The sequence below is a fragment of the Hippocampus comes genome, unplaced genomic scaffold, assembly GCF_001891065.2.
Source record: "Hippocampus comes isolate QL1 unplaced genomic scaffold, H_comes_QL1_v1.1 scaffold51, whole genome shotgun sequence".
In the NCBI taxonomy this organism is placed as follows: Eukaryota; Metazoa; Chordata; class Actinopteri; order Syngnathiformes; family Syngnathidae; genus Hippocampus; species Hippocampus comes.
This window is the reverse complement of record NW_017805497.1, coordinates 198,420-220,794: the sequence shown is the minus strand read 5'-3', so window position 1 is coordinate 220,794 and position 22,375 is coordinate 198,420. Positions and strand designations below refer to the sequence as shown.

The following is a 22,375-nucleotide window of genomic DNA, read 5'->3' as shown; positions in this document are numbered from 1 at the left end:
AAAATCTGAATAATTGCCAGAAACTTTACTTTGAAGATGTCACTTTTTTATGTAGACTGGTTGCAGCACTCATCAGTGAGGCAAAAGAACAAGAAGGTTGTAGATGCCAAAAGGAAAACTTTTCTCCCGGTAGCCTACAATATGTTAACATTAAGATAGGTCAGATACATTTCTCCACATTTAGCGTATTCATCTGCGATCGTGCATATTAGAGTAAACTCCGTGTAATCTGTTGTTTTTGTATACCTACAGTACTCCAATAGAAATAGAGATAAAAGAGAGGACAAGTTGAACAAACCGCTTCGAAGTTAACTTCTGGGGAAACTTTGGTGCGACAGTTTTGCACGGTAGGTTGAAGGTTGCATATGCATGTGCACGCACATGCACGCGCAAACGCTCGTGCACGAGACCTATTGGGCCTATTGGCGTGTGCAGTTTAGTGCCTGGAAAGGGACAGAGAACATGAGCGCACATTTCGAGGACGGCTCTACTTTTACTCATTTCACGCCCACCCCCCTTTCCCCTCCGCGAGGACCCTCCTTTTTTTCCACCTAAAGCGTTTAGTTGCAGATGAGTGAACACTTGCAGGCAGCGCAATAAGGAGCGGAAGGGTCGAATTATTTCAACTTGCATTGCATCTCCCCCCCCCCCACTAACTGTACACAGCTGCAAGAGTGACAGAAGAGAGCGAGCGAGTTACAAAAAGTCAGAGAGAGAGAGCGAGAGAGAGAGAGAGAGAGAGAGAGAGAGAGAGAGAGAGAGAGAGAGAGAGAGAGAGAGAGAGAATAGGAAAAACTTTGCTCTTTTCCTTTTATCTCCCCCCCTTTCCCCCCTTCTCCTCTTCTATCATGATGGACCTGCAGGGGCCCAGGAGTAGTGAACTGCGGCAGGGGAGAGCAGGTAGGCTCGCATCGGGTCACTTCCATCTCACGCCTTGTTTGCATTTAACTTTCGGATCAGGTGAAACACGCAAGTCGCGCGTGTGTGTGACAGCAACGTGTTTCTAGGGCGCTTTTAATTAAAGTCGCTTCCTTCTAAATCTTCAAACTGCTGTCGAGTTGTACAAATTGTGCGAACTATTTCAAAGTTCTGGCAAGCCATTCAAACTTTAAAAGGCTCCAATATAACTCATTTCAAACTCGCTCTGCTTATCAAATTGGGGGCAGCTTTTTTTTGTAAGACAGTGGCAGTGAAAGAATCTTTTTTGTTGACTAGCTTGTTGTGTTGACCTATATTTCACTATTGCCATAGGTGTGCTTGTTCAAAGCAGGGGAATGGGACTTCTGCACGTACCATTTCAATGTTACAAAGTCATCAGAGGGCCACCATTAAATTTACAAAAATTGATGCTATAATGACTATTTTTGGGGCTATGTGTTTTGGGACTTTTTATACAGTTCCGTAGTTTTATTTGCTTCAGTAGGATCATTTAGAGGGCCATGTATGGCCCATGTACCGTAGGTTCTCCACCTTTTCTTAAATGAACATTTTATTCATGGGTTGGTTACGTTATGTTCATTCCATTGTGCCTTGTTTCATGGAAAAACCTGATGATGTACAGATGGCAGTGTAGCACTTTGTAAGGAAATCAACGTGTTTGGTAGATGTTTAAAATATATGCCAGAGGTTACAAAAAGGCAATGTGATTGTCAGCCAATCTGTGACGAAAGTAAATGATAACAACCTTGAACTTTTTCGGAGGGCTGAATTTTTAGATGAACGCTTGGGCCTACTACACTACTGCTGATTTTTTACATTTTGGCCTTGATGGTGGAACTTTTTTGAGGCAGATACAGTTACTTGGTATACAAAGTCTGAGAATCCCTGTATGTATTTTTAAGGGTTAAGTATCTTTGCTCCTGGTTTAGGAAAGCCATTTTCACTCCAGTTTTAAACATCTTGAAATAACTTAATTGGCTCCTGTGTGTTTTCCATAATGCAAGTAGTTCATCTGCGATATGAGTCTATTCATAAAACAGCGGGGCTTCCAGAACAGCACAATCGACCATTGTATGGCAACCAGTGGATAGCACATCATTTCATATCCATGCCTGCTGCTCTGTATTGATAAAACGTCCTTTGGACAGTGGAGAGCTAAGCCTCATTATTGTTCCTCATCATTTATTTTCTTGGGTTGATGGACAAATTCACAGAAAATATGTAACATTTAGCAGGCTTTATACTTAATGAACAGTGATATATGAGATATAAGCAAGACAAATCATGTCTCATTTTTCAGTCTTTTAAAATGGGCTATTGCCACGACGAACTTAAAGGAAATACATTTATTGTGATTGGATAATAACCAGAGAGGAAATCATAGTTTTTAGGAGGCCCTCACTGTTGACTGGTGCAGTAGTAAGGGCCCACGGCCTTTGCTTGCAGCCTCTCCATGAAATACGTGATCTGGGTGCAAAGAATCCAATGAGATGTCCCAAGCCGCTGGCCATGTGTCAAAGTGTGCCATTCGTTCTTAAGAAGGCACAAGGAAGCAAGGATCTCTCTCTCTCTCTCTCTCTCTCTCTCTCTCTCTCTCTCTCTCTCTCTCTATCTCTCTCTGTCTCTCTCTCTCTCTCTGTCTCTCTCTCTCTCTCTCTCTCTCTCTCTCTCTCTCTCTCTCTCTCTCTCTCTAATAAATATGTTCACTCGGTATGATATGTAATGAAAGGTCAAAAAGCAATTCATGAATGAGACGTCATCCACGTTTTCTCGGCAGAGTCTTCATAGCGTTTTTTTCAAATCCAAAATTTACTGCTAAAACGGGATTTTATTTCGATAGACAAGTATCATGAACGCTTACTAATGGCAGCAATTAATAGAAATTCGATTTTGCGGTAGAAAAGGGGGGAGGGGACGGTTGGGGGCGACAGAGATGACCTCAAGTGCCCCTCAAAGTGCGTGAGAGCTTGTGGTCAGGCCTCACTTGACTCCTCATTATTGAGCATTACCAGCCAACCAAGTCATTACAAATGGACTAAGTGTGAATCGCCTATAGGCGCAATTTGTCGGCATATACATGTATTTTATTTCGGAATTTTTAGATTTCTATTTTGAGCAGGAGGCCTACATTTCATAAGCAAAAAAAAAAAAATGTAAGAGTTGAGACGAAGGGGCTTTCTCATTACGTTGACAGCCATGCGGGCGTGTAATAAACGAGCTTGGTGGAGTTAACATGCGCTATTAATTTTTCATTGCTTTTTCGTTTCGAGGCTCGGGCGCAAAAAGGCAAAACAGTCTTTCACGGTGGATGGATGGAGGGAAGGAAGAAAGACACTACAACATGACCCTCAATTTGCCTCCCAATGATTATCACGAGCACATTTCTTCTTACTAATGTTTAAAAAAGTCTAATCTCCCCTTTCCCTCCTCCGCGCTCCCATTTCCAACACTGAGAGGTAAGCTAATGAAATATGGTAATGTATCAGGACCCCCGGATTAAAGTCGTCCCACCCTGATGGAAGTTTTCTCCAAATTTCCAAGCCTAAAGCAACAACAATTTGTATACATGATTGCTTGTGTTTGGCTGTTTTTAATTGCTTATGTATTTAATTTGCAAATGGGAGGCATGCGACCAGAAAGCGTTTTGTTTCTTCCAAATCTGTAATTCAAACTGAGTCCAAAACAGAAGAGCACAAAATTGCCGGTAAACACGAAAAAATATTTTTTAAATGTTATTAATTCAATGCACCCATGTTGTCTTTTTACTCCAGATTAAAAAAAAAAGTGTTGTAACCTAAAAGCAATATTCAAGAGTGAGAACATACAGAAAGCATATATATTTTTAACTGGGTAATTGAAACTTTTGAATTTGAAGTAATACATGTCAAACAAATGATCGTATATTATTATTATTATTATTATTATTGCCCAATATATGGCCTAAATGAAGTGTAAACGCCAAAGTTGCCCAATTTTCATTTTAACAGTCCCCAACTCCCTATTAAAAAAAAAAAAAAAAAAAACACAGACTACGGAACAAGCATTGTTTAGCACGTACGGAAGATATTTTATAATTCATCCAGTCAACAAAAGAAGCATCAAACGTGAATTCATCGTGACTTTTTGACGCCAGTAATACAACTTTTTGTTGATTTGAAAATGTGCAATTTGGTTCTTTTAGGGCATGATCAGAGCAATTATACAATGCAATGATAATATTTTCCATTAATGAATGACAATTTGCACAAACGGAACACATAATCACCTTCAGAACTGCTAAAGTTATTTTGTTTTTTTCGTACGCATTGTGCAAACGTATACTTGCTTGTTTATATGCACATTTGAACGCCCCCTGGTGACTTTTTTGAGAAGCACACACAAAAAAACGACATGTTTTCTGAAAAGAAAATCTAAACATTCATCAAAAAAGGCATTTCTTTTAACTGGCAGTGCTGGTGTGTTTGAGTTTAAACCGCTTAGGCTGTGAAAAGTCAAGCTAGCTCAAAGCACACTTCTCAAGTGGCGCTATTCGTTTATTGATTGAATAACACGAAGTACAGTATTCCAGAACACGTTCATTCCTTGACACCTCAGGCTGGCATGCCTTTTTAATGAAAATAAATATTATCGTGTAGCTTGTTTTTTTTCAATAATATTTCGGGAACGTCATATGGTTCTTTAGTTGTGGATATGCAGGTCTGTTCATGAGGTAGAATAGCAGAGAAAGTGAAATCATTAGATATCGAGGAGCAGGAAGCACATGGAAATAACTACTTTCTAATTTGGCTCACGCTTAAGGCTATTTGTGTGCTTAATATTACACGATCGCGGCTCAGATATGTCTTAGAAAATCAGGTGGGACGAACATTTATTGAATCTTCCCTCTCTCCTCGCAGTTTGGAGGGATGCTGGATAATTGCAGTTCATTAAAAACGACGCCCGTTTGAATCCACAAACAGCTCATGGATGGCAATACTTGATTTATGCTTTGGATTCTCCTCAACTTTAAGCTTTATAAGGACTTCTGTAATATTGACAACATGTCAGTTGTTTTCAGTCAGCTCTCAGAAACATGCACGGTTTATGAAGGACATATTTTATGTACACTGCAAAAAAAATGGTTGTAATGAGGAGTCGAATGCATTTTCAATGCTGGAGAATTGTACTCAGACGTCATAAGACATTGCTGCAAAAAAGCCTCATTTTAGTAATACTCATTTAATTGGATATTTAATATTGACACGGATAACTTGAGCGCAAACGCCCATAAAGCGTGAGGTTTCTACGCGCTTAATTGAAATTAAACGTAAAACCGTATGTGATTCCTTCAGTAGGAAGGGGTGTGGTCGAGTTCATCCATTGGTTAGGGATTATAATAAACTTTAAGAGTCATTGGGTGCTAGCTTTCGCGTCAACCAATCGGAGCCACGTAGAACCCCGCCCTTTCAGTTCAAAGCAAGTAGTGACGCATAGAGTTTCTCGCGTTGTGATTGGCTGGGAGGTGGCTGAGTGACAGGCAGCTGGCCGGCGGCTGGACGTCAGGCTTCCAGGGGGTTGAGAGCGCGGGCGCTGTCCGTAAGAGAACAGGTCCTGAAACGCGGGGGTGCACCAGCAAGCAGCCGCTCTCTCAGTGGAAGCCTACCGATTGTCGCACATTTACGCCAACGCCGCCGCCTCCTTCTTATGTTTTGAGTTTTGAGCAAAGAAAAACAACTCCTTTCCAACTCGCGCGGGACGGCTCAGTTGGACTTGGGCAGCGAATCGCTTTAATAACCGGGAACGGTTCTGAACGGTGTCTTCTATTCTTCCGGGCTCGGTGGATATGACACTCGGACGTGGGATCACTCACTTGCCATCTCAAGCTTTACTGATGGGACATCACACAAGAAAGCAATGGAAAGCAGACCTTATTGTGGATTTGTGACATTTTTAGTGAATGAAACATCTTTTTGATTCTTTTTTTGTTTGTTTGTTTGTTTTTACTTGTTTTCGTTGTGAGACTGAGCGGAGAAAGTTGAGCCCGAGGGGGACCACGACCAGAGAACTGAGTCTGTGGGGGCTGGGGATGTCTTCTTTTCAAATGTTTTGAAATCCTTTTTACGTGTTTTTCCCCCTTATTTGGCCCGATCACTGTGAAGATTTCAAAGGATGAATGGCAATCTCGTTCTTTACCTGCTTTGACCGACTGTGGTGTCCCGTCCCATTGAAGACACCGCTTCCTTCATTCCTTTTCCAAACCTGATTTTTCATTCCTCAATGTTTCATTTATTTCACTACACCTGGGGACACTAACAAGTGAACGAATCAAACAGAAATAGATTTCGTCTTTCTGTCTTTTTTTAAGGAACTACTTTGCATCAACTGGAGGACAGATCTATCAAAATAGAGGTTGGCCCGAGACTGCGCATTTTTCTTTTATTTTGTTCATATATCGGGGCCCTGGAGCCCTAGCTCACATGGAGATCCACTGTAAGCACGACCCGTTTGCGGCTATGCACAGTAAGTTTATAACTTTTAATGTTCTGTTTTTTGCATGTTCACTCCACAACTAAATCGATGCTTTATTCGAAGATACACTCATATTGAGACCAATTATGTATTCGGTGCACTGCAAAAAAAAAAAAAAACAACACCCCCCCAAATTTTTGTATTTATTCTTCCTGAAGTGTCTAGGACGTCCGCAGTGGTGATTTGTTTTTTTCTTTCTATTTTATTTAAATCTTGATACAACATGATGTTGGTGTTTTTCTTTGACTGACATTTTTTGGGACTCTGAACTTACTCGATAAAAATTGAAATATCAAGCACGGTGTTTCAATTGTTGACCACACTTTCATTTCAAAGGAAAGACCTCGTTGTTGGGGGGTGGGCGGTCTGGGGTTAGAACAGAGAGAGAGAGAGAGAGAGAGAGAGAGAGAGAGAGAGAGAGAGAGAGAGAGAGAGAGAGGGAAGGGAAGAGCGGTTGAGCGAAGTCCATTGTGCTTTTGCGTATAACGTGGATGGACAGACTGAAATCGTACTTTTCGCGCTGCAGGTGCAAGTACATGTGGTCTAGGAATCAGAACTACGTCGTTGGGTCCGAGAGGAAAACACATCCCACGGCCTCAGACATCAATGGCACTTTTGTCAATTATTAATAAGAATAACAAAAATGATAGAAATAATAAGAGCTTGGTTTTGATTGGGACTAGAGAAGGATGTAAATTTAAAAAATATATATGTATATGTATATTATTGCATGGTTGCTTGCAGTTGTGGAGGACTCGGCGGTTTGTAATATTTTGGTTGACCGCATGGACGGAGAGATGCGTGTTTTGTAGTCAGAAATTAAATACGCGTGTTAACAAAGCTTACAGGTATGCCTAAATCAGTGAAACCGTTATAAAACATTGCACACACAAATGCGAAATATTTGCTTGATAGTCACATCATGTTTCAACACTGTATAATTTAGATATAAATGTATAATTTAAACTCATGGACTTGACAGTGGAGTTCGTGACCATACATATTTGATAAAATTCTGGCTCCCTTAACTTCATTTTGGAGTTATGAATCTACACCAAACATATTTTAAAATCGTATCATGTTGGATTTCTCACTTAAAAGCCCACACAAAGCGTATAACAGTGTTCCGAAGCATTTAATAGATATTGCATTCATTCATTTTCCTGGGGGGAAGCGCATTATGTGACACACACACACACACACACACACACACACACACACACACACACACACCCAAAGGCTAGAACAAATCGTGTTTCTTCTCGCAGTAGTTGGCCCAAAGTCAATGATCCGCGGCGCTCGAAGGCAACAGAGAAGTTCTGGGACGGTTTAAAACGATTACATCTAAAAATGTCAAAAGGGAGAGTGAGAGAGGTTGCAATAAATGAACTTTGACGCGTGGAAATGCTCGCTTGGGAGTGTGTGTGTGCGAGCGTGTGCGTGTATGTGTGTTTGTGTGTGTGTCTACATTTTTTCGTACGCTGTTGGTAATATTTTCTTCACGTTATCTCCTTTTATTCTTGAAACACAATTTGAGCAGCAATTTCATCCGGCGTGATACCGTCACAATAATATGAAAACATTGAACCGATCCAGTAAGTTATGAGCAGCTCGGAACAATATATGTCCGTTTTAAAAGGAACTCTTCCAGGTAATTGTGATGATAATGAGCCTCATATTGTAATGTTAATGGTGGATGCTGGCATCCCAAATATTCATTTGGCTGTTAGCTGCCCGGAGATCGTGAACGGAAGAAAAGGAAAAATAAATGTGAAATTATAATACAACAAAAAAAATACACACACACACACACACACACACACGCACACACACACGCACACACACTATATATATATATATAAAATCAGCCCCAATGAATTATTAAATATAATTTTTCCTTTATGGATAATATGGAAAAAGCAACATATAGACATACAGAATAAAATTGCCTGGCGTGCCCATTGCGCAGCGTTGCAACGAAATTCACTTAAATCAGTATTCTCACTGACAACCTCTCAAAAAGCTCTGCTGCCCAGTCTGTATTTTTTTTTTTTAAGACAGTAGGAAAAAGGGTTAGTATGTTGCAGTTTTTTTGTTGTTTATGTATTTATTTTTGAGACTACAGGCCGTGACACAGAGTAATGTGGCTGCAGGAAAAGAGAGACAGAGAGCTTAATGGGCTTTATTTTCTGGATGGGGGAGCTTGAATTTATTCTCTTTTATCTCTGTATTTTTTTCCTCCTCCGGAAACAGTGAATCAATCAAACATTTAGGGAGGTGCTTTGCTCCCAAGTCAGCTTCTATAAAGCATATATAAATGAAAATACAACAGGGATGCATAATGACTCCTGGTCCCCATGGCTGGCAGGCTGGCAGGCTGCGTCCCCTTTGATTCTTGCAGGATAGAAAATAAAACTGCTGCACGTGCCAAGAGTTGCTCTCTCTCTTGAGGTTCAAGCTTTTGGAGGAAGACCTTTAGAAGCCAAGAGCCTCGATTTGGCAAAAATCTTTGTATCTAATTTGCAACAAAACCTCCCCAGCTGCCAGCTGTGATTGAATTCCTGAAAGCAAATGGTTAATTTGTTTGGTCAGTGGCTTGAAATTACTGGACAAATCTGTCACAGTTAGAAATATCAGACCCTGATTTCTGACAGTATACATGCAGACGTTGATTTTAGAAATTTGAGGTCATTTTGAATATTGCTTACTGTCTCCCATGCGAATATTTCCTTTGAAAACATGGCTCTTAAATTACCTTGAACATTTGAAGTTCAAACCCACTCTTCAAAAATTCCAATGTCATCATTTGGAAGATGACATGAGGCGTTGTTTCGAGTTTCCAGCTCAGCAAACATTCAAACGATTAAAGTCTCTAGCTTGTCTTGCAGTTCATAAAGTTTTTATGATGTGTCATTTTCAACCTTTTGTAAATTCATTCACTGTCTTCTTATTTCTATTATATTTGGAAGTTGACATGTCACAGAACAGATTGTGTCCAAATAGCAGGTTCAATCTATTGTGTTTTTCTGACCTTCCCTATCAGTGTCTATAGGATAGGGAAATAAAATTTGGACACATAATCCAAAGAGCTTTACTCCAAGAATCGTCTAATGCCAACAGTAAATACATAGATAAGTGAATAGTTATCTGGAGGTTGTTTTTGTTGGTTACCAGACATTAGCAATATTTTTCGTGGTCCAGCCCGGATAGGAAAAGTGAGAGAAATCATTTCGTTTGCTCTTATCTGAGAGAGCAGGAGGAGAAAAAAGCAACAGCAGACTTGTGTGCGCACAGCAGTTTGCTGCAAAGTGGGCTTCTATGGAAGTGAAAATGAAAATCATGATATGGGGCATGACTTTTTATAATTTAGCACAAACACAATCCAATCCATTCTTTTATTAAAGCTTTGATTTGTAGAGATTGTAAAACAATTCTGGGAAATAACATTTTTGCAATATGTTGAAACTGAGGGTCAACTTTAGGTCCGGGGGGCCATGTCCGGCCCGCCACATCATTTGTCCCGTGACAAAAATGTCAGAATCATAAGACTTTTAGTAACTCTACATGCAACTTTGTAAGTAAAGTCTGAGTGTACTTGTCAGCGATAAAAACAAATGATCTCCTCATGAAATATAATAACAATAAAACATTGACAAACTTCTGCGATGACATATTGCACTGCTATAGAACATTCTTAATCGTCACAATTTGTTCACAAGTAACAGTAACAGTAAAACTAAAACACTATACATTAACTGCCAGGGTGTTGTGAACTGAAGTTTTATAAAGCCCTTTCAAATTCTCGTTAATCTTTTCCCATTTTTTAAATCTCATCGTGGTCCTTTTCTGATAGAAAAAAAACACACAGAGTAAATTTCACAGAGTACATTTTAGCCTAAAATGAATATATTTGGACCCAGTCTAAATTGAGTACAATCAAGTCAATATCCCTCTATTCTGAATTTTTTTTTCAGTGTAAAATTGACTCATGAGTATTTTACTCTTAAATTTTTCTCTGTTTAACGTGGGACCAAATATCGTCTATTAGAGTAATAATAATAATAATAATAATAATAATAATACATTTTATTTATAAGCGCCTTTCAAAACACCCAAGGACACTTTACAATCAGTAAATACTGAAAACAGTGAATACTCAATCTGTTAGAGTAAAAAGGTACTTTCCCAAATTTATTGTGTAGAAGTGCAGAGTGAATGTTTTGTTGCTTACAATGTAAGACACGCTGACATCTTGAGACTTTGGCTATTCAACTTTGTACAGTAGAGGCTCTAGTGTGCCGACAATGTGTTTGGGACATTGCGTTGCTGGAATATGCATAGCAATAGAGGCCCGCAGATCTGGCCATAATTTCAACTTGCAGATTAAAAAAAAAGTGCCTGGATAGTTATTCCATTGATACCAAAGCGATGTAATTCATTATATCCACCCTTCAACACTACTGATGGCCAGAAAAAAACAGTACTATCAACTTTGGCATTTACGACGTGTTAGTTTCATTTTAGCTTTGCTGTACCTATTTTGGATAAAGTACAACCTGGAGGTGTAGGTGTACGCCGTTGTATTGTCCCATAACAATTGCATTGTGTTGATAGCCCAATTTGGCAACATCTCTTTTTCCCCCCTACAAGTGAACTTGAAGTTCCAACGTGTCAACATTGTCTAACCTGCCCGTTACACAGACGAGCACTCCTGGGTATGGCCTAGGTGGATGTGACTCCATACGTTGCTATCTTTCGAAAAAGTGATTGCTTTTCAAAATGTGGCAGCGGGTACATCTGCATAATGAGTTTCATTCTATCGAGAAAGAAATAAAGCGATGAAGAAAGTGAAATAGCTTTGTTTAATTTCCAAGTACAAGACTCTCCAGACTTTCTCTTTGCATTTAGCCCTCATGTGCAGACGTATTTGTTTTGGAGATGGAGGCGGTTTAGTGTGATTGTGTGCTTGCTTCATGGGGATGCAGAAAAGAAGAAAGACGTGGTCAGGTTTAGGGAAGAGCTTTGTATTTTATGAGGTATCCCTGCAGGGGTCATGTATTTAAAATCTATTACCCTCACAGCTGGGATTAGTGTGTGTGTGTGTGTGTGTGTGTGTGTGTGTGTGTGTGTGTGTGTGTGTGTGTGTGTGTGTGTGTTTGTGTTTCCCCTGAAGACACAATCACTATGGTAATACAAAAGCAGTGGATTACAGAAATGATGCATTGCCTTTTGGTGCAACATATACTGTACATGAACATATTGTGGGGGAGTAGGAGTGACAGTGTCCTGAGCCAGTCCCTGATGCATATCTCGTCTCCCTCATGGAGGCTGGATTCATGTTGGATGCCTTAAGTTGCTCACACTGTTGTTGCCGTGGCCATCCGAAGACAACATTTTCGTTTTGAGTGTAGATTTGAAGATATGACTTATTTTTCCTCTCTGAATTAATTTGTGTATTTACAGGTCAGCATGCAATTGAATGAAATTCAATGGGCGCAGCTACCTTAAATGTGCCTTCTTGTCAGTTTAAGTGATTGACGTATTCATTTGACAATAAGTTGACGATTGTGGTTGTATGTTGAATTGTTATCATACTGAGAGCTATCGCTTACATTCTGGTTAACTATGCTTAATAGTGGACGAAGCAATGAAATCTTAGCTTCGCTGTTTACTTCATCTATCCATCCATTATTTGAATCGTCTGTCCTCACAAGGATCACGGATGTAGCCTATAACAGCCGTCTTCTGGCAGTAGGCGTGGGACACCCTGAACTGGATGCCAGCTAATCGCTGGCTGCCTACTTAATTCACAATAAAATAATATACGCATAACATAGGCAATTAAACAAGTCTCGTGCTAGAAAATGCACCACTTAGTTTCAGAATTCTTCAGCCTTGATGGAGGTTTCGATCAAAAGGGAGTGTTAGAACAGGATCTCTCGAAATGCTATATTTTTACTGGATGTCATTAGAAAGTATAGAAGTTGTGTTGTTCATTCCAATTGGTTCCCATCCTATCTCTTTATTCCCTCTTGCCTCAGGGGAAAATTGGTGGCGTCACTCAAGCCCCTGTGGATCAATAATTAATTGAAATCCTTTCATTTATGTGAAATCTTAGTTTAGTCTGGCTAAAAGGGTCAGGGGAGTATTATGTTGGTAAGCGAGGATTTATTCAGCCCTAACTGTGTGTGTATATGTGTGTTTGGTGGTGGTGGTGGTGGGGGTTCAGTGAAATTACATCACAGTGTGACGCAGTAGAGTTTGACTCTGAGCACTCTAATAGTAAATCCTTTTCGAAAGTTTAGGAACTGACTCACTCGTTCATCTGTCTTGGACCAAACTTCAACTGTCTGCTTTTTACAGGGCATGGCGGGGTCAACCAGCTTGGGGGTGTGTTTGTAAATGGCCGACCTCTCCCAGATGTTGTGCGACAGCGAATAGTAGAACTCGCCCACCAAGGTGTGCGTCCCTGCGATATCTCCCGCCAGCTACGCGTCAGCCATGGATGTGTCAGCAAAATACTGGGCAGGTATGGAAGACACGTACGCCTGGGCACTCATGTGACCTCTGAACTTTACTCTGGACTCTTACATAACGAGAATAAAACTATTGAGGGATTCTGTCATCAAGGTAGGTCACCTAGTAGGTCATCCATCGTCTCTGCTGCCAAGTTGCCAATTCCCCGAGCTTGCACATTTCCACTGCCATCATCTCCTCTGTTTTCTCCCGGTCTTGTTCGTTCCCTTTTATACTGATTCACATTTCTCCTTTTCACCTTTCTTCCCCCTCCTGTCCAACTACTTTTTTTCCTTCACCTTTTTATGAGGCCAATTTCAAAAGTAAATCCCGGCTCGTTCCATCTGCCAGAGAAGAAAGGGGCACAAAGGGGGGAAAGATTCATCACTTTTTGGAATTAGCATCAAAATGAAAGTGGCACCATAATTCAGCACCACAAAATATAGCGAAAGGAGAATAGGGACAAGGATGGGGAAAGAGGAGGGAGGGGGCATGCTGAAGAAGAAGTAAGGAGAAGTCAAAAAGGAATTAGAAACGGAGAGACCATTTGTGGTGACGACAGGGAAGGATTAGCCACAGCGACCCTCAGCTATATCAAAAAATGTGTTGCTCATTGTTCTCCCTTGCTTCTTTTCTCTTTCTCTCTTACTCCTTCTCCCAGTCTCCCCCAATCCCTTTCTCCCCCCGTCCTGGCCGTTCAACTCACTGAAGCGTTACCGCGAGAGGGGGAGGAGGGGATCGAGGGATGCAAGGAAGGAGGGAGGCTTGTTTTATCCTCTTTTCTCTGTCTCTCCACTGCCAGCAGAACAAAAACACCAACTCTGCCTCCTTGTTTGGGTATGTGTGTGTGTGTGTGTGTGTGTGTGTGATTGGGGGAGTTTTCGAGAGCGACGCTCATGATTTGCCTGTGAATAATTTAAATTGGTCTCCACTTGAAAATAGATTGTTCTTTTCCTTTAACAGTGTTTAAAGTCCAGCAGTGGAGAGTGAAAATGGCAAGCACGTGTGCCACACACACACACACACACACACACACACACACACACACACACACACACACACACACACACACACACACACAACAGAGAACTACACGCTTAAGGAAACAAACATCACGGAAGGGATTACTTCACCGTGTAGTCACGGTGAGAGAGAAAGAGCAGCAGGTTTAAGACTGACTGACAGCTTGCATCCACACAGTGCCTCCCCCTCCCTTTTCTGCAAGCAGAGTAGTGCATTTGCTGTCCTCCACCAGTCCCCCCCCCCACCCCACCCGCAGCCCACCTGCCCCTTGTGCATGCAAATACATTCATGAAATAGCCACGCCAGAAAGAAAACTCCTGGATCTCTGTGCGAGCGAGCCTGTCAGTGTCACCCTCGTCTTGCATTTGACTCTCAGTGTGATACGCTGTCACGTCAGATGTGCGTGAGGTCATACAATTTAATATATGACAGGAGTCAAAGTAGCATTATCTCAAGAAATGGAGATCTGAAGTCACACTAAAACCCAGGATTCGAACATTCGAACCATTGCTGGGCAGTGAGCGTATATGTACTGTAAAGGAGTAATTTTACAAGTGTGTTTTGTTTAATTTTTTCATATATATATATATATATATATATATATATATGGTCTTTGTCCAGTCTGATAGTGATATTTTGTAAAACAACACTGGATTGCATATTAAAAATTGGTTTTAATAATAAGGTGATACAAGAACCCAGCCGCTGGGGGGCAGTGCCCTCCCCTGGGGGTGCACTGTTCCCCAGTGCCGGTCCCAAGCCCGGAGAAATGGGGAGGGTTGCGTCAGGAATGGCATCCGGCGTAAAACTTTTGCCAAGACGACCATGCGAGTTGGTAGGACGGTTTACAGGGGCGGATGGAAATTACTGACTCGCTGTGGCGACCCCTGAATAGGGACGTGCCGAAAGGAGAAGAAGAAGAAGAATAAGGTGATACAAGAAGAGGCAACGCTTCATTTTCGATGTAACCAAACCTATGCTCAATAATGTAGTCCAGAGTAGGCATGGCATCTAATGCAAATAACATATGCAACTTGTCCTTCTCGAGAAAAATCTCCACCTACGCTGCTCAGGACAACATAGTTAAGCCATCTATGGTCTCTGTTTACAATTTTAGCCAAAATCTCGGTGGCAACCATTTGACGAAAAGTGAGGATATTCACACCATTTTTTTAAAATGCATTTAAGTGCATTACAGTTATTGTCACTGTAGTCATTTTGATCGAGGTCATCGCAACTATCCACAGAATGCAAGCAAAATGGATATAAATTACGGTCACATAATTCTGTTGAGCGGCACGGGGGTTGACAGGTTAGCACGTCGACGTCACAGTGCGGAGGTGCAGGGTTCGATTCCGGCTCTGCCTGTGTGGGTTTTCTCTGGGTACTCTGGTTTCCTCCCGCATTCCAAAAACATGCATGGCAGGTTGATGGAACACTCTAAATTAACCCTAGGTGTGATCGTGAGCCCGAATGGTTGTTCGTCTCTGTGTGCCCTGCGATTGGCTGGCAACCAGTTCAGGGTGTATCCCACCTACTGCCCGGAGACAGCTGGGATAGGCTCCAACCCACATTCAACCCAAGTGAGGATATGCGGACTCGAAAATGGATGGATGGATTGTAATAAGTCATAATGTATATTAATATAGGCAAAAATACTTATGAATTAAATGTTACTTTAAACAGTCGGTGGAATTTATTTCATATCTCAATTACAGCACATGGTAAAATCGAACGAGGTATTATAGTTCAAACTTAAAAACAAACAAAAAAAAGATTCATATGGTCAGAAAAAAATTTCAAAAGTACATTTTAGGAAACATAAAGCTATCTCTGATAAAAACTCTCTGTTGACCACTGTTATTGAACAGAGTGGCATCATGACCAACACAAGCGTCCTCTGCGCTTTAACAGGTACTACGAAACAGGCAGCATTCGGCCAGGTGTCATCGGAGGATCCAAACCAAAGGTTGCTACACCCAAAGTGGTTGACAAGATTGCCGATTACAAACGCCAAAACCCCACCATGTTTGCCTGGGAGATCCGGGACAGGCTCCTGGCCGAGAGAGTGTGCGACAATGACAGCGTGCCCAGCGTCAGCTCCATCAACAGGTACCAATGTTCTGATAAGTGTTTGCATGTACCAACTTTACATTGGCAGGTAGTAACTCTCGTGCCAATGACAGTATAGCAATGAGTGTCAGGCAGTGTGCTGTGTCGATATATTTCTGGGACGACGGTAAGCCTAGTTAAGAGCCCCCAGGCCTCTCCATATGTATGAAGTGGCTGCAGCTCAGTGGTTCAACGCGATGATACAATGACAAGGCCCTCTCTTGAGCATGAACGGTGCCACCGAAGAGGGAGGGACAGTGAAATAGGAGAGAGAAGCAGTGCAGACAAAAGGGAGGAATAAGGGGAATACTGGACACAAAAGAAGAAGGGGAGAAAGGGAACGGGAGGGAAGGGAAGACGGGGACAGGATGGAGAGGAGTTAGGGAGGAAAGGAAAAGAAAGGCGAGGAAAGAGGAAGAAAGGGACTTGCATGAGCAGCCAAGCAGGAAGTGTGAGGCCCCTCTGCCATGTCGGCCGGCCGCAAGCCTCTCCGCGCACGCACGCACGCACACTTGCATGCTTACACACAGCGTGGCTCCCACGACGATCTTGTTCTCATGTCCTTGATGCATCCCTCTTTCTTTCGCGCACACAAGAAATGACCACTTCTCACACATGAATGTCTGCTCTCTCCTGCAGGATCATTCGGACCAAGGTTCAGCAGCCACCGGGCCAAACGGGCTCGGTAGCGGCTCACAACTTAGGTAGGCACCTGACTCGCTTGTCGAAGCACATTTTACAGCAGCACTGATATGAACTTTAAAACTCAGGATAATCTTGCATTCAAGCGAAACCCTTTAATGCATAACTTTCTATTTTAATGAGTGTTTCGGTTGCATAATGGTTGCCATTACATGGCACAAATGTGTAATCAACAGAACGCGCAACATCACAACGGCCTTTTTCACTGAGGATTTGGACTATCTTAGTGTGAACAAGGTCTCATTTGTTGATTAATATGATAATTGATTAGTTGTCAATTAATCGATTCATTGTTGCATCTCTAATCTATACAGTATTTTAGCGAGTTCCATTGACGTACACTCAGATGGATGCAGCCAAATAAAATTCGGTCATTAGGACATCGAATGATTCAAGATTGAATCTTTGGTCTAATCTTTGATTTTTGAGAAATTAAAGTACCGGTAACATTACCTGTGATACTTGTTTTTCAATTGTTGTCTTTATACCGCATAAAAGTTGAATCATGATGAAAATTAAATAGTAATATCACTTTACCATGTCAAATAAATATGAGAGCCTTTCTTTGCCCCCCCTCATCACTTTCGCACTTTCAAGCACCGGATTGTGTTTTGGTGTCTCTCATATCTTCATAATCACACATCATCTATTAATCTAAATTAATTTCAGATACATGGCTTCCCGGCTCTTCCTCTTACACACACACACACACACACACACACACACACACACACACACACACACACACACACACGCTGATACACACTTGCTCACACGCTCGCAGATTATCCAGATAAATGGGTCCCACTCCCAGGCAGAAAATTGAACATTTGGATTTGCAGAATAAAAGCATTACATTCAGATAAAAAAAAAACAGTGGAGATGAAAAGGAAGCAAAATCAGATAATTGAAGTGCTAAATCAACTGATAGGAAAAGGTAGGATATGCATTCATTATCATCTTCCCGTTGTTGGCGAAGGTGTAACAGAGTGGAGGGAGGAGGGGGGCGTCTAGATCCTCGGGGATTGTTGTGTGTGTGCGTGTGTGTGTGTGTTTTAAAACTTCCTCTTCTAGTTCTTGTTCTTCCGTGTTGTTGGGGAAGGGAAATGGGGGGGGGGGGGTCTGCTGGGAGGGAGGATTAGGATGTCTTCCTTCTCACCTTTATGTCCCTCATGGGATACCAGACTGTCACTCAGCCCCTCGCTTGCTTATAAGGGCACAGATAAGGAGACCAGGCATGAGTGACTGTATGTTGTTAATGTGTGTGTGTGTCTAAAGCAATGACAAGTATGTTTTTGCTGTGTTGCCTGACGAAGAACTCGTCCCCCCTCAGGGTCCCCGAGGGTGGGTGAGACTAAAGGAAGAGACAAATACTGACGGTCCCATCCCCCACTGAGCCTTTTTCTTGTTTCTGGTTAGTCTTCATGGCCATGTTCACTAGGCAAAGTGTGTTTGGAGACAGAGGCATAAGATTAAAACAGTGTCTTGTCACAAGTCACAGATGTTGACAAGGAATGGAAAACATGAGATTATAGTCGTTCTTTGAGATACGAGTAACACCATTACGAGAGTTTTCAGCGATATGCGTTGTGAGCAACAATTTGACATTCAATTCTCATTTGAAGTTTACTGTCAAACGAAACATAAAACAAAGAGAATTACATAGTGAGACACAGTTCTTGCTTCGCATGCCGAATAGAGAAACTGATTTGCTGGAGCTCATACAGGAGGTCAAATTACGTTTATAAGAACTTTATGTAGACCCACACACAACAAAAAGCGAGCCGGTGACATATTGGATGATCCAAAAGCTGTTAGCCCGGTAGCTAGCAGGTGGCTATTGCCTCTCATCGCAGCAAGGAAAAGCCCCACAACGACACCATGGAATATATTCCAGCCATTGGAGGCTTTAAGGGTATTTAATATAATATGTACTTTTGCCGCTTTAATTTAAAAGGATGTGTCCCAGCCACCGTCTGTATAAACAAATTTGAGTGACAGTTGAAAGACACACCCACAGTGCCAGAGGTCTGTGAGACTTTCACTAAACAAGGACTTCAAACTATTTCATGACATCTCTGCACAATTAAGACAACACATTTATCTTAGATCTCAGAATGACAGACTGCTAACAAATGCAACTTTCTTTGCCTTCAGCCACATCAGTGGCCGCGACACAGGTCTCTGCGGTGACCAGCGACTCTGCCGGCTCTTCGTACTCCATCAGCGGCATTCTGGGTATCAGCTCAGCTGCTGATGTTGGGAAAAGGAAGAGAGATGAAGGTGGGTTGAAGAGAGAATGTCTTTGCATGTAAGTTTATATGTTTACTCCCCTCCTTTGTGTTCATTTTATACTTACTTATTCTCCTCACACATTTATTTTCACAAGTGAACAACAAACATAAACCCATTACAGATAGCCTCAGGATCGTCCTCATTTCCTTTCCAGTATGGAAATCCCAGTTGGGAATAGCCGTGCACATGACGATCAATGACAGATGTGTGTGCACATGAAACACCTGAACACAACACCAAATATCTTCATTCACAAACCCTGCTGGAAAGCCATTTAACAGGAAGTTTATTCATACGCTATCGATCCCAATCGTTTTCACTGTTGATCAATGTTGTATGTCTGTCAATGGTGGTGGGAGCCTGTGTGAAGGTGTTCACACACTGTAAATATTACTGTATGTTAATGAGTATGTGTGTCTGTGGTTCTGTCAGAGGCATTAAAAAGTCATCACACAGAAAGACTCCTACGGTAAATGAGACAGGACCAGATGTCTGAACAGGGGGTTTCGAGGGTTGGCGAAAACCACTGGGGGTTGCCATCCAAACCAACCCCCCATAACCCCCCCCTCCACGCCCACACACACCACACACTGGTGAAATACTGGTGTAATGAGGTTCTCCTCCACGCCCACACACACCACACACTGGTGAAATATTAGGTACACTTGCATAATGTAATGAGGTTCAGAACTACGGTTGTATCTAAAATTCAGCCTTTGGAGAAATAATTTCGATTTCCACTGTCAGTTAGGTATCAATTTCAGAATCATTTTATTTTGATTTTGTTTCTTTGATGTACAGTACCTTCGTAGGGTAACTAAAACACACCTCCACGTGAAGTAGTGCAGTTACATCACTGCCAAATGCAGCTACAATAATCAGCATATTTACCATATCTGTCTGTGTCATTCAAACGTTATTAACATTTTAAAGGCAGATTTTACAGCTCATGTTTTCGACCTATGGTGGCACGGTGTTGGACTGGTGATCACGTCCGCCTCATACCGCAGAGGTGCAGGGTTTGATTCCGCCTCCGGCCTTCCTGTATGGATTTTCCATGTTCTCCCCATGCATGTGTGGGTTTTCTCTGGGTACTCTGGTTTCCTCCCACATTCCAAAAACATGCATGGCAGGTTAATGGAACACTCTAAATTCTCCCGAGGTGTGAGTGTGAGCACAAAAGGTTGTTCGTCTCTGTGTGCCCTGCGATTGGCTGGCAACCACTTCAGGATGTACCCTGCCTACTGCCTGAAGACAACCGGGATAGACTCCAGCACCCTTGTGAACTTTGTGAGGATAAGCGGATCAGATAATGGATGGAGGGATGTATTAGACCTTGTTAGACTGTGCAGATGTACCTAATGTAGTGTCCATTTGTAAAACATTTCAGCAGACAACAAGAAAAGAGCCAGGTGAGGTTACAAGCTTGTTACGCATCAGCGAAAAGACACCGGACCACACACAGCTAAGAACCTAATCATGCGGTCCTCAACCATTTTTGTGTCAAGGACTGGTCTCACATAAGGACCATGGCTTGAAATAAGTCAAAATTTGCATTTTGTGCCTCATGTAGACAAACTGAAAAGAAAATTGCAAACGGACGTACAAGTAGCACAACACGCTTACGTCATATACATGCAGCAAGTCAGAGGTCGAAGCTAAGCTATTTAATTGAACCTTCAAGACACATTTGACAGAACGGACAAGCAATTCAAAATTCAACCCACCATTATCCCTGATGTAGTTGCTGGAATTAGCCGGAGCCCTGTGCATGTTTGACTCTTCGACGCACTGGCTTGTCTCATGTGTGATGTGACGTGTGTTGTCTGACAGGACATCATCATAACCATACTGCAGCCACCCCTCGCCCCCCCCGTCCCCCAAATGTTGCGATTTCTATTTCACTTAAGCTTTTATTATACTTGAGGACAGACTTGTTTTAGAAGTGACTGATTGGCTGCGATCGCAATAGCCCAAGCTAGCAAGGCTAACAACGTTTCTCATGCACAGCCACCTTATTTCTATTCTTTCTGACCTGCGCAAGTGTATGAAAACGGTGTATCCTTGTTGATCTGACGTTTCGCTGCTAAGCATTATAGTCCGGTTAAAACAGCAGATGAGCGCAAGTCGAAAAACGAGATGCCAAAAACACGTGATTAGTGTTTACCGGTAGTTGAATTCAAAATTTAAATGCTGATGTGGAGTAGTAAAGACGACTTCTCAAATAGTCAACTAATTGGTTCAACACCTCGTGAGCACTTGGATCTTGAACAAGTTAACTTGATTAATGAATAATGAGTTTTGGAGAAAAAAAAATACCCCCCAACACCCCCAGTCCATTAATTATCATCATACTGTGTTCACACTGTTTCAGTTTGGCATGCTGTCAAACAGACATCATTTACAGGGAGCAGAGCCATCCTCATTATGGTACCAGTGAATGTGTGTGCTATTTTTGAGCTGACAAGTCCAAATATCTGCAGTGGAAATGACCCATAATTGGGATCCTTTAGTTGGAGACTGTATTTCTTTGACTTGAATAATAAATGTCATGTTGTATGGATGAACTATTATGCGTGCCCTCGCAACGATGGCAGAGCCTCAAATACGAGTGCTGTAATCTAATTAGGAGCGTGATTGTTCCACACTGTTCTTTATGTGTAGCACACTGATTGTTTGACTGAACTTTCTCATTCAAATTTCACTGAAGCATCCAGAAAGCATAACTTGCATTGCGTCGTCTCGATCGTGCATGCGCCACCAGCCCCGCTGCAGCGGAGGTCTGCCAGTTTGACTCGGTGGTCTAATTAACAGCATTGCTAATCACAGCTTCCATTAGAGCAACCCCCGCCGGATAATGACACACAGGCACAGCGAGGGGCGACAGGAGGAACAGCATGCAGCGACATGGATAGACATAGACAAACGCAAACAGGACACAATTATTTCATCTTGCCCCCATATGTTGGCCCAGGGAGACATTTGAATTTATAGTGTATGAATGAAGACCCGCTACTCAACAATAACAATACTTAAGAAAAAAAAATCTTATTAAAGTGCCGTTTGCGCAAGACTGGATTTAGCTGAAAATCTTGTTTACCAACTGCATTTTTGGAGCGGCAAAAATAAATTAACGTATTTCTCTGCTTATGAGTCACACTTTTTTTTTTTTTAAGTTTGGCTGGTCCTGCAACTTATACTCAAATTAAAATGAAAGCTTGCACTGGCAGCCCAAATTCCCCGTTTCCTAATCATGTTGATTTTCTTCGGGTGGTTGCCA

At 41.9% G+C, this 22,375-nt stretch overlaps 1 protein-coding gene across 4 annotated transcripts in view; it reads left to right on the top strand.

Annotated features, from left to right (window-relative positions):
* The first annotated feature begins 762 nt into the window (after positions 1–762).
* LOC109519906 (paired box protein Pax-5-like) overlaps positions 763–22,375 on the top strand; it is a 44,684-nt gene continuing 23,071 nt past the window's right edge. For 2 of the 4 annotated variants that reach the window (XM_019876765.1, XM_019876763.1), the window contains exons 1-5: positions 763–900; positions 12,811–12,976; positions 15,901–16,098; positions 16,738–16,802; positions 18,958–19,083. In XM_019876765.1, coding sequence (XP_019732324.1) covers positions 849–900; positions 12,811–12,976; positions 15,901–16,098; positions 16,738–16,802; positions 18,958–19,083 — 607 coding nt within the window. In that variant the 5' untranslated portion in view covers positions 763–848. Of the gene's footprint in view, positions 901–5,497; positions 6,439–12,810; positions 12,977–15,900; positions 16,099–16,737; positions 16,803–18,957; positions 19,084–22,375 lie in introns of those variants that run through there. The other 2 variants (XM_019876764.1, XM_019876766.1) reach the window with 2 other exon arrangements.